Source organism: Lupinus angustifolius, unplaced genomic scaffold, assembly GCF_001865875.1.
Source record: "Lupinus angustifolius cultivar Tanjil unplaced genomic scaffold, LupAngTanjil_v1.0 Scaffold_134_24, whole genome shotgun sequence".
Taxonomy (NCBI): domain Eukaryota; kingdom Viridiplantae; phylum Streptophyta; class Magnoliopsida; order Fabales; family Fabaceae; genus Lupinus; species Lupinus angustifolius.
This window is the reverse complement of record NW_017725411.1, coordinates 19,991-32,202: the sequence shown is the minus strand read 5'-3', so window position 1 is coordinate 32,202 and position 12,212 is coordinate 19,991. Positions and strand designations below refer to the sequence as shown.

At 31.7% G+C, this 12,212-nt stretch overlaps 2 protein-coding genes across 2 annotated transcripts; one reads left to right on the top strand and one right to left on the bottom strand.

Annotated features, from left to right (window-relative positions):
* Window positions 1–509: 509 nt before the first annotated feature.
* LOC109340060 lies at window positions 510–3,344 on the bottom strand. Its single transcript, XM_019577629.1, has 4 exons — window positions 3,077–3,344; window positions 2,290–2,372; window positions 933–988; window positions 510–813 (listed from the first exon to the last, which is right to left on the bottom strand). The coding sequence occupies exons 1-4, from the start codon at window positions 3,246–3,248 to the stop codon at window positions 735–737; spliced, it is 390 nt and encodes a 129-aa protein (XP_019433174.1). The 5' UTR covers window positions 3,249–3,344; the 3' UTR covers window positions 510–734.
* A 1,343-nt stretch (window positions 3,345–4,687) lies between these two features.
* On the top strand, window positions 4,688–9,704 carry LOC109340064 (prostaglandin E synthase 2-like). The gene is made up of 6 exons (XM_019577633.1): window positions 4,688–5,111; window positions 6,141–6,275; window positions 6,378–6,456; window positions 7,318–7,412; window positions 8,647–8,814; window positions 9,255–9,704. The coding sequence occupies exons 1-6, from the start codon at window positions 4,781–4,783 to the stop codon at window positions 9,413–9,415; spliced, it is 969 nt and encodes a 322-aa protein (XP_019433178.1). The 5' UTR covers window positions 4,688–4,780; the 3' UTR covers window positions 9,416–9,704.
* Window positions 9,705–12,212: the final 2,508 nt, after the last annotated feature.

Below are 12,212 nucleotides of genomic sequence, written 5' to 3'. Positions count from 1 at the left end.
TTCATTTACTGGTCTCTGTCAATTCTCTAATTTCAACCAAGTGTGCTTGTTTGATTTTTATGGTTTTATTGGCTAACAATTTAAGGTTTCTAGATAACTATAATTTGATGTCAAATTTTCGGAGAATTACAATTTATACTGTCCAACTAAAACTATAATGTAAAATGAATAGACTAGTTAATTGAAAACTGAAAAGTTAATTACTAAAGCTTATGACTAATAGACTAGCTAATTGAACTAAAAATATTTGATAAAATAATTAATTAACAAATCAATAACCATAAAAGGGTGTAGGAGTTAAACGCTAGGGTGAATCAAAATCCAATTGACTTATCAAAGAGCTTATAAATCATACAATTTTTACAAAAAAAATATCTCTAATAAACCTCACAAAGGTAACAAGTATAGATTTTGTTGCTAAATAAGCTTAATAAAAACTCCTAACCAATAATCTATAGTCTATGGACATTTTTCATCTTCTCTTCTATACCAAAATATGGGAAGTAAAATAGAAGTGAAAAAAGAAAAGCATTTCAACATTATAGAGCTTATTGACATTAAACTGTTGATTAAAGTATTGAGTTACATATTATAAGCTAAAAAAGATAGTATTATAGTAAACAACATAAAATACAAAAAAGAGCTGAATCACATGTAAGTATAGCATAGTATAATTTGGTACAAGACTCAACTAAAAGCTCCAACCATCATTAATATGAGATCACCAAAAGAAACTACTTGGATTTGTGTCTCTTCTCCACTTCCTCCAAAGTCTGAAGATCCTTCTGATACTTGCAAATGCGGGAGATACACCTATCACAAAATCCATATACATTCATTGAGGTAGAGTTACAAAACAAGGAAACACAAATAACTAGGTCCTTTTCATTCCCAAAGTACAAAGAGATTCCAATATAAAATTGTTGGTTTACCAGTAGATGAGAATTGCTGCAACACACAGTATCACATTTCTCTGAGCTTTGTATATCTGAGTAATAACACCAGTTAATGGTCAATGAGTCAACAATGTAAAGCACTTTAAAAAGGAGAGACAATATGACAACTCTTATTTTCAATGAAGTAAACATGAAGGAAGCTCAAACAGAAGTTATGCAGTCTGATACTGTGCCGATAAATAAGCTTAAAAAAAATCTGGTGGAATCGGCATAAATTTTCGACACTCAGAATTTCTAGATATTTGGGAATGGAGAGAGAAGAAAGTCTACATCTAATTACTGCTGGTATGGTAATGTGTGAGGTGATGTTACTGCTGCTATCATGTTCTTCTTGTAACAACTTAGATTTTAACTGAAATGTTATCTATTATTTAGAGTCTGTACTCTGTTGCCATTGGTGATTGCATCATTAATTCTGCGAAAAGCTAATCTCATACATTACATTTGCAATCCCTAAACCATCATTTTACGCATAAACAATGACATCTATTATCCATTTGCATAACAATGAAATATGTTTAATGTTTTTCGATTCAGCCTATGATTTGTACAATTGTACTGCGTTATCTCTATTTATTTGTTTCTTTAACTACATTTCCGATCCCTTTATTTGTTTTCCCCTCCATCCACTCTTCTCTCCAGAAAAATAGGTCAGGTGCATGCATTCACGGCCATACTTCTAGAGGGTAAAGGAAGAACTACCTAAATAATCAATAATACTAACTACAGGAATAACAAAGTAGACATATTATTTTATAACTCTAAATGAAGCCTTATCAAATGATGAGTGTTCAATGATTAAGTTCACCATCAGTGTATATTGATTGCATGATTTAGAATGTATATAAAGTAAGAAAATATTGTGTTAAAGCTATATGGAAAGCCTCAAACTGATTTCAATCACGATATGCTTACATTGCTAGCTGTAGGCCTCCTACTACATGATGCTACTACCAATGAGTATGTTCCTCTATCTCTAACTATAGGGCTATCACACACCAAATCTATTCTTCTTATTGGGCCTTCAAATGGTCTTCTCCACACATGGCCAAATTACCTAAAGCGAACTTCTACAATCTTATCCATGGCATGTGCTACCCTTACTTTTTTCTCAAATTCATTCAATTGTAATCCAATTTTTTTCTTGTATGTCAACTCATCTAATGCAAAACCACCATCTCTGCAAACTATGAATTCTACAATTACACTATTAGATACCAATAACACACTTTAGGGCTATAACTAAACTACATGACAACCAAAACCATATTCTTATTCCACAACTCAAAAAGGGCAGAAGAAAGTAGCAACATCCTATAAGACAGACACTTACAGCTTTCTCATATCGATCTCTCTCTGTAGCAGTACAGACCTCAGAGGTACACGTCAGCCTATGCTCATTCTTCCAGTATAAATCTGAAAACAACCACAAGTCAGAATTCCGGGGGGAAAAGCAACAATAGATCCCCCACACAAGTACTCAATTAATAGATCTCCTCGTAAAATTAGAAACTTGCACACAATCAAGTAAGAATTAAAAAACAATCTCCGTTCTAATCTCTTCACAATTTTTGAATCTAAATGCCAACATAGTCCATCCCAAACATAAAAATCAAAATAAAAAAATAGAAAATTTTCACTGCAAAGTGGACACCCAGTTGAGATAATCATCCATAGGCCTAAAAATTAAACTGAAATAGCAACAATTTGCACCGCCCCAAAAGTGAACTTCAGCTTCTATATATCTAACTACCAACATGATCCATCATTCTATCCCAAACAAAAAAGTTGAAAAATTTCACTACCCAACAGGTACTTGATGATCTAATTATACATAAGCTCCAAAAGCAAACAGAAACTGTAACATTTTGCGACAACCCCAAATCAATTCTGAATCTAACTACCAACATGATCCATCCCAAACACAAAAGTAAGCAAATAAGCAATTGAAAATTTTCACTACCAAAAGGATATCTGATCATCCACAAACCCTATAATTAAAGAGAATTTGCAACAACCCATCAACACAAAAGCAATAAAGGAGAGATTTTTGGGCATACCCAGTTATTGCAAGATGAAATGGAACAACCCCATTTAGATTAAAAGATTAAAATGCATACCTAAGAGTTGGAACCCTGCAAAGGGTATAACGAAGAGTGCAGGTTGTAGAATCAGGGAAACGAGAGAAACAATACGGTTCCTCAAAAGCTTTGGTGAAGGAAGGGTTATAATAACAGCCAAAGCAACCTCAACCGCAACTATATAGGTGAGTATCAACCACTGCAACGCCATGTTATCTTTGCTTCAACGTCGTGTGATACCTTCTTCTGCAAAATGTGGATCTTTCCTTGCTTCTGTTCTGTGGTTTCCTTTATTGGCCCCTCTTTTGTAATTTACAATATTTCTTTGGGTTCATTAATATTTCTACATTTCTACTAGAAGTTTTCTCAAATTTGTTTTTATTCCAGAAATGTTAATTTTAGTTCATGAATGTCTAATTTTAATTTTAGTCAAGGGTATCATGAGCCAAGAGTTTTGCAATTAGGAGCTAGCATAGATCTAAACAGGCCTTCAGATCAATTAATTAATAATTAATAAAAACATTAATTTTCCCATTGATTGGGCTTCAACAAATACTGAGGATATAAAGAGAAACACATAATTACAATTTAAAAAAATAATATTGATAAAAATTATATATTGATTTTATATAAATTTTTACAGGAGAAAATTATAATACGAGTTTAATATCTATGTACTGATAGGTAAAGTTTTTTATATTATCAGCACACCATTCACTATGGATTTGTATTACTTTTGTTTGAAAGCCAATGATGGTTAACAAATCAATAATGAATATTTTGTTAACAATGTAAAAATACTTACATCGTTTGTGTATACTTATTACATCCTTATAATATCTATTTTATACTACTTCCTTGAAGTAGTTTATGTTTATCAATTTCATATTTTATAACTTCTAATTTTATGTTATAGCTTCTACTTTCATCTTTATATATACTTATACTGATAAATAAGTATATATAACACCATGGAGAGGCGGTTATTTTATGTTATGATTAATACTAGAGAATAACTTCTAATTTCTATATTAATACTAATTCCATTTTATGGGACATTGTAGCTACAATATTTACAACTTATGTCTAAAATAAAGAATCATTTCTCAATTTTATGATTCATAACTTATAGAAAATTATTTACTTGGTTATCATATCTATTAATTTGGGCAATCATTAATACACAACTAAGAACGCAGTTGAAAACCATTTTATGATGACCTTCCATATTAAGTTCTAAACATGATAAATTTATTTCAATTATTTCACTCTAATCATATACTTCACCTCAACTAATATATTTGATATTTAAAACACGTAGACCACAAGTTAAAAATAATAGGAAAACGGGTTGACAGACACGATAATGTCTGTCAATAAGCTAGTCTATATAATATCAATACAAAGATTTATATATAGTTAATGTACTTTCGGAAAAAATATGTGACAAAAACTATTATATATCTTCTGTCATACATCTTGTACCACTACTTCATGTATCATGAGTTGTGATTGATTGAAAAATATATATTTAAGTTAAAAAATTAATTATTAACTAATTTTCTTATTAATCATAATTCATGGTAAGTGATATAATGGTGTGGGATAAAGGACGTGGTCCGAAAAAACAACATAAGTCATAAACCCTGGACACTTCTTCTAAGTTCTAACCACGCAACCAACTCATCACAGAGATAAACAGAAGAATCTATTTCTGATTTTTCATTTGAAAGCGCTCTCACTATGAGAAGGGCATCATCAAATCTCGCTTCCTCTCTTCTCTCCAGAACCCTCGCCGCCGCCTCATCACCCGCCCCTAATCGTTTTCTCCACTCCGCTCTGTACCGGAGCACCACCACCGGCGGCTCCTACGACCACCGGAGATGGTTCTCATCCCTCCTCCGCCCATACACTGCCGCGTCTCTTGGCGTTGCCGGAGCTATGTTCACCGCGGTTGCTGCCACCTCGGTTTATCAGGAAGCCCTTGCGAAGGAGCCGCCGCCGCCTGAGGTTATCCCAAAGGATGTCGTGCTTTACCAGTATGAGGCTTGTCCTTTCTGCAACAAAGTTAAAGGTATGACTGTTTTTTCCTTGTGTTGATGGGGATCAGAATTTAGATGCATAGATAAAGTGAAGCAAATTTTGATTTACGTAGTATGCTGTGAATTGCAATTGATAATTATTATTACTTTGTTGAAATTTTCATTTATTTATCACTGCAATATCTTTGATTCAGAGTTTTAAAAACCAGATTTGCTTGCTTTTAGTTTGCTGTGAATTTTGTTTGAGATTAATTTGGATATCTATTATTACTGTAATACTATCAACCAATTATGCACCACTAAGTTAGTTACTATAGGATTCAAATTTTTTGAATGGTATGCCTATGTGTGATTGATTGATAGTGTAGAAAACCTTTGAACTGACAATTCATTGTGACAAAATCTATTTTATTTTATGATTATGTGAAATTCGCTTACGAGGATAAGACAATATACATTTACTCTCCCCGACTCCATTAGGTGGGAGCATTATGCATTGGGCTACCTTTCTATGGGGAACACATCTGTTGTCCCACTTTTTGTACCAATCCATGCACCACCTGATTGGTTGAAAAAAATTATTAAGTTAAAATTGCAATTATTATATATTTTTCTGATCAATCATATTCTCTGACACATTGAGTGGCACAAAAGAGTTAGTGAGACAGCAGATGTAGACCCTTTTCTATGTGATATTTGACAAAAAAAAAATTATGCCCAAAGAAAATGGTTTACACTCGCATTTAATGATTCATATGTTGTTAGATGACTGTCAATACAAGATTGGATAAGTGAATGAAATTTTACACCGACATAGTATCAAAATTGAAATATAATAATCTTAAATGGAAGCATTAAGTCGTGTAAATAGAAAGAAGATTAAAAGTAAACCCTTCTCTATCACTTTCCAGTTTCCACTACAACCCCCTAATTGTAGGAGATATAGCTAATCACTAAAAACAAAAGGTACATTGGTAGTCAATCCGTGATATTGGTGTACTGGATTATTCTGTTGTGCTTTCACAGCCTTTTTGTTGCTGATATTTTACTGCCTCTACCAGCGTTTTTGGACTATCATGATATACCTTACAAAGTTGTGGAGGTCAACCCACTTAGTAAGAAAGAAATCAAATGGTCTGAGTATCAGAAGGTTCCAATATTGGTGGTAGATGGGGATCAACTAAATGACTCATCAGGTTTTTGTCATTCCCCCAAAAATTTATTATTAAGTTTTTTCATGTTCCACTGAATGTCTCTCACTGTAATATTTCTCTTAAGGTTTGTTCCCTTTCATGCAGCTATAATTGACAAGCTAGGACAGAAGATTTTGTCAAAGAAAAAGGCAGATGAGGAAGACGAAGAGACGAAATGGAGGCGGTATGGTTTTCTTTGGTCATATTTTATTTCTCAATCTAGCATGTCTAATAAAAGTAAGAGGGTGAAGTGACTACAATTTCTCAATAGTTTGGTTGAATTTCATTTCCCCTATTTTAGGAAGTTGTTTTCACACTTCATTTGACCCAACTACCAAGGAGATGCTGTGTGTGATTGGAAGCTTTCTTTCTTCCTTTGCTTCTATTACTTTACTTCTTTTACCCCATTTTGTACAGGGTTGAAGACAATATATTTACTAATGACTTTATAAAATTGTCACTTTATTTTACTTTTTACATCATACCAGTCAGAACCTATGTCAATTGTCAAAACAGTGTAAATTAAGTTGCTGCTCTTTTTCTGTGTGGTGCTGTTAATTTTAGCTTTCTATCTATTTATTTGATTTTAGTCATTACTATGGTACAGATATCTTGTTAGAAATATAATTTTCTAAGTTCTTTATGGTTTCTCAGATTTCAGTCAACTTCTAATATGGGGTAATGATTTGTTTACTTTGACTCCCTGGATTTATATAATTGATTCAATATCTCAATTAATGGCATTCTTTTATGTTCGAAAGGCTAGGTATAGACTTTAAACATCAGTCTTGCTTACATGTGTATGGGGAGCAATTTTTTTGAAGATGCTCATTTTAGGATCGATGTTTATACTTAAATTTGTCTTCCCAAACAATTTGCAGTTGGCTTGATTGCAATTTATAGTAATATAGGCAACCTGAGTTGTTCTCAGTGAATCAAACCTATCACATGAAACTAAGACATAATAATACCAGGGGGAAATGATTGAATCCTATTTTAGCGTAGCATATAAATCTAATGATTAATTTTTTATGTTCTTATATAGGTGGGTTGATAATCATTTGGTACATGTTCTGTCACCGAACATATACCGAAATGCTACTGAAGCACTCGAGTCCTTTGACTATATCACCAGCAATGGTAAGTTGTTCTACTTTTGCTATAGGCATCTTTTTTTTATATTATCATTTACATTAAGGTTAGATAAATGTTTTTTATTTATGTTTCTTTCCACTAAGTTTCTTGTTAACCGAAGTTGTCTATTATATCTTCAATAAGCATGGATTTCAAACAAAGTCTATTGCTGCTATATAAGATGCAAACATAATCACGGAGTTCAGTAATCCAGTTTCTAGCATGAGAGTCTTTTACAAGTTGATGACCTATGAATGAATTAAATTTACATGTTGGCTTTTTCGTAATTGAATGTTTTTGAGAAAGTGATACAATAATTGCTATTTATCTTACAAAATGAAAAGAAAAAAATAGAAGTAAAAGGAAAAGAAAATGTCTTGAAAATGTTCTTTATGTTTATGTATCTTTTAGGTCTGGCCACTTTAAACTAAGTTGCTGGCGTCACCCTTGCCCTTTGTGTGTCTTGAGTATAAGGGGTTTATTTCCTTAGGTTTGTTCTCATTAAGTTTTTGACTCATTAAAAGAGTGTTTTGTTAGGTAAAGTAAGAAATTCAAGCACACGAGAGAAGTGATAATAAGTACACACCAATTACATAACTGTGTTTGCCACATGCTCCTTCCCGATAATATTTGCTATTTATTTTGGTTATCTAAGAAAAGACCAGCTTCATACACCTACTCCATTCTTAGTTTTGCAACTTGAAAAATGTGGGCTTGCCGCAGTAGTGGGATCCTTATAAATTTGGTTGCCCCTTTTCCAATTGGAAATTTGAGCTTTAAGAAGACCCAGATGGGCGTATAAAAGGTCCTGATCTGCCAATCAAAGGGATAAGACACTTCAGATTTCTGTCTGTTTTTTGAATTTTGGTATATTTGAAGATATTAGAGACTTGTTCAGATGGGTGTGGAAAGAGGTTCTGGTGGGTAGGGTGTTATTTTTCGTCTTCAATAAGAGACTTAACCCTGTCCCATCTGTTGTGTGTTTGGTCGGTCCGTGTTATTATTTTGGGCCATATCACCATGGCTGAGGCTTCTTTTTTTCCTTATGCACACATTGCAAGTAAATGATTTGCATGCAGATCACTCTATATTGTGCTTTTGTCTGCTTTCAGCCTGTGTTATCATCATGCATGCAAATTCTTAATTTACTTAATTTTAACATCTTTCTTTGGTTGTGCTCTATTTAAACTTCAACTTTGGATAATGTGTGATGGTTTATTTCATTTTATTGATATTGTAGGCAATTTCAGCTATACGGAAAAATTTTCAGTCAAGTATGCTGGAGCTGCAGCTATGTATTTTGTGTCTAAGAAGCTGAAGAAGAAATATAACATCACTGATGAACGTGCTTCTCTGTACGAGGCAGCAGAGACATGGGTAGATGCTCTGAATGGCCGGGAGTTCCTTGGTATGTACTCTACTGTTGTGTTAAGGAGACTATTATCAACGCAAGAGTATGAATACATTATTTCTTTGTATGTGTTAAACTCAAGCCGGAGATTGCTTCCTATCTCAAAAATCAAAATCCATTAATTCTAAATTTTCTTTGTAGTGGTTTTTCTCGAAAGAAATGAGTAGCTTATAACCTTGACAAATCAAAATATTGATCATAAAGTCTCCATTTTTTAATAATTAGTTTTAATTTTTTTAATTCATGGGATCTTCTTACAGTAGTTCCACTAGATTGATTTGGAACCTTGAAAGTTATCAATAATTCAGAACCTGTGTAACCATTCAAAGTCTCCAGCCTTTGCTTCAGTTAATTTCAATAATTTTAGGGTTAATGTGATTAACAGTAATGTTGCATTCCTTAGACATGATACAATGAATGTTTTTCTGTCTTTTCAGGAGGGTCAAAGCCTAACTTAGCTGACCTTGCTGTCTTTGGGGTTTTAAGGCCGATACGCTATCTGAGAGCCGGCAAGGATATGGTGGAGCACACACGTATTGGTGAGTGGTACACAAGAATGGAGAGTGTTGTGGGAGAATCTTCCAGGATTAAAGCATAAACTGGGTTATGCTCTTCGGTTTGGACTCTGCGTGTTGAAAGCAAAGACATTACGATTTCTCAGTAAAGGTACTTAGTATTGATGATATTTATAATGGTAGGCAAAAATTTGCTGAACAATTAATTCTTTAGAAGAAGGGAAATCTTCTGTTATAGCTTGTTGTTTTTTGTCAAGATTAAAGAAATTGAGCTGTATCAAGGAATAAGGAAATGCCTGTTGTGCCTGTGATGTTTAAAACTTTGGGTGCGATCATAATTTATACTACATAAAAGGATTTGATTGAGATCAAGTATAGAGTTTGATGTAATCACTGAATCAACTGATGTATAAATAAATCTGTACCTATTGATTAATTCATTCTATGAAAATCTAATGGTTCACGGGATTTGAATTATAAAAATATCATATTCTTTCATTAATTTGAAATTGTATTATAGACTTCTTGTCTGCAATGTCTAGATTATGAGAAATTATGAGTTGATATATCACCACCACATCTCAGCCAACAGTTGCACAATGTTGTTAAAATACACAATAAAATGGATGAATAATTGTATTTATTTGGAACCACGAATGTATAAACCAACTAATATTTAATATGTATACGTTGATAGTGTAACTGTTTTTTACACTGTTGATATATTATCCACTATTCATATGTTAATTATCATTGACTCTCAAACAAAAGTAATATAAATCGATGGTTGATAGTGTGTTGTGAGTGTAAAAAACTTTCTATTATTAGTGCATACATATTAAACTGATACTTATATTTATTTGTAGCTAGAGTTTAAAATCTACGCATCATCAGTGAATAGTGAATAAGTTACCGACAGTGTAAAAAACAGTTACACGGTCAATATACACGTATCAAATCCATTGGGAAACGATACCTGCTATCCTGTTGTTGACAAACATCCAAGGTCAAGTTGTGATTACAACACCATCGTTCAACATTAGTTTATAACTTCGACATTTGATTCATGTTATGAAATGATTGCTTTGAAAATTTACCCTCATGTTTTCGCTTACAATTTCTCCTCGTGTCTCCCTTTGCCTCACATAAAAAATTACATTTTTGTTTAAAATTTTGTGCTTATAAATGAGGGTCATTTTGAAGTTAGTTCATTAATTTTTTTTTAGTAAATTACACAAATACACTCTAAGTGTTAGTGAAATTACACAAATTACTCTTTCATTTATACAAAAAAAACCATATTCTATATACACACATAATACATTACACTCACTATCTTTGTATAAAATAAGTATGATCTTTTAATAAAAAATGACGATAAATGTAATTAAGTTAAACAAAATATAGTATATTGTCGAAACCAGTGTTGTAAAACTCAGTTTGTGTTGGCATGTTCAACTGGTAAATCGGTCACCCGGTCCTAATACCAATACAGTACAATAATTATACCAGTCATGCAATCATACTGATTAAAATTGGTCAAATCCAATCAAAATTGGCCAAAACTGATCCAAACTGACCAAAATTGATTCAAACTAGCCAAAACCGGTCCAAACTGGTCATACCAGCTAATTTTCAATTGAACGGTATCTGTGATATCAGATTTTTATTTAAAATTAGTTTTGTAATGAAAATAAAAAACTATTGATTTTTTATTAACTTGTCAATATTAATGTTAATATATTAAATATGTACATCTAACTTCGCTGGTATATAATTTAATTAGTAGTGAACCACTAATATACCATTATTCTGATCAGTTTGATGATCGATTCAATATTAATAACACTAATTGAAACAAGTCTAAATAATATAAGAATCAATACATTTTCATTGTTTTTGTTCATTATAATATAGTATAAGTGATTTAAACAATATCTCTTTAAAATTATTGATGTATTTTGTACTAAAAATAATGAAAATGTATTGAATCATATACTATTTATATTTGTCTCCATAATATATAATATTTTGTTTAACTTTATTACATTTGTCATCATTTTTTATTTAAAATATCACACGTATTTCTCATGCTAGAGTAGTCATTATAATATATGTATAATATATAAATTAGGGATTTTTTGTAAATATAAAAAATGAAGGAGTAATTTGTATAATTTACTAAAACTAAAGGATAGTGTAATTTACCCTATTTTTTCAAAGGACCATTATTTGCAAAGAACAAAAACTTTAATAAGTTCAATACAAACGACTTAGATTTCAGACAAGTCCATGTGACATAATAATCAAAAGGCTTAAATATAATTTTTGCCCCAAACATTTATGGGTAATGCTAAATTTAGTTTCTATTTTTAGTCCATTCTATTTTGAATCAGTATTAATTTATACATTGGCTTTAACTTTAGATGAAATATGCAGGCCACACTAGTAGTAACACATGGTATTGTTGACTAAAATAAAAAAATAAATGGACTAAAACCAAAATTCTATTTTTTATAAGGACCAAAAAGGAAATTCACATTTGTAGAAGAAAAAGAATATCACTCTCCTCCATGTTAATCTACTCACCTTTATCATAAAACTTCATTAATGAAGAAACAATTATTTCAAAAAATAAAGAGAAATATAACTTTCAATAATACATCTATCATTTGATTATAATAAATTTATACTTTTGCCATTAAAAATAATGAAGAAAATATGTATGTATCTCTCTATTAATGAAAAAAATCATTGTTCATTTAATTGAATCCATCAAAGCATTCACATGCCAAAGTGTTTTTGCTTCTAATTAAGTGAGTCCTGATGTAGCAAATCTCAGTTTTGCCACTGTTAGACTTAGTCTTAAACGAAAAGTTC

Bases quoted from the DNA above. Each gene is read 5' to 3' on its own strand.
- LOC109340060 (XM_019577629.1), bottom strand. From the start codon at position 3,248: ATGGCGTTGCAGTGGTTGATACTCACCTATATAGTTGCGGTTGAGGTT. The intron at 989-2,289 runs GTAAGTGTCTGT...GTTATTACTCAG, and splicing joins GAGATCGATATGAGAAAGCT to ATATACAAAGCTCAGAGAAA. The intron at 814-932 runs GTAAACCAACAA...ATTTTGTGATAG, and splicing joins GCAGCAATTCTCATCTACTG to GTGTATCTCCCGCATTTGCA.
- LOC109340064 (XM_019577633.1), top strand. From the start codon at position 4,781: ATGAGAAGGGCATCATCAAATCTCGCTTCCTCTCTTCTCTCCAGAACC. The intron at 5,112-6,140 runs GTATGACTGTTT...TGCCTCTACCAG, and splicing joins TTTCTGCAACAAAGTTAAAG to CGTTTTTGGACTATCATGAT. The intron at 7,413-8,646 runs GTAAGTTGTTCT...TTGATATTGTAG, and splicing joins TGACTATATCACCAGCAATG to GCAATTTCAGCTATACGGAA.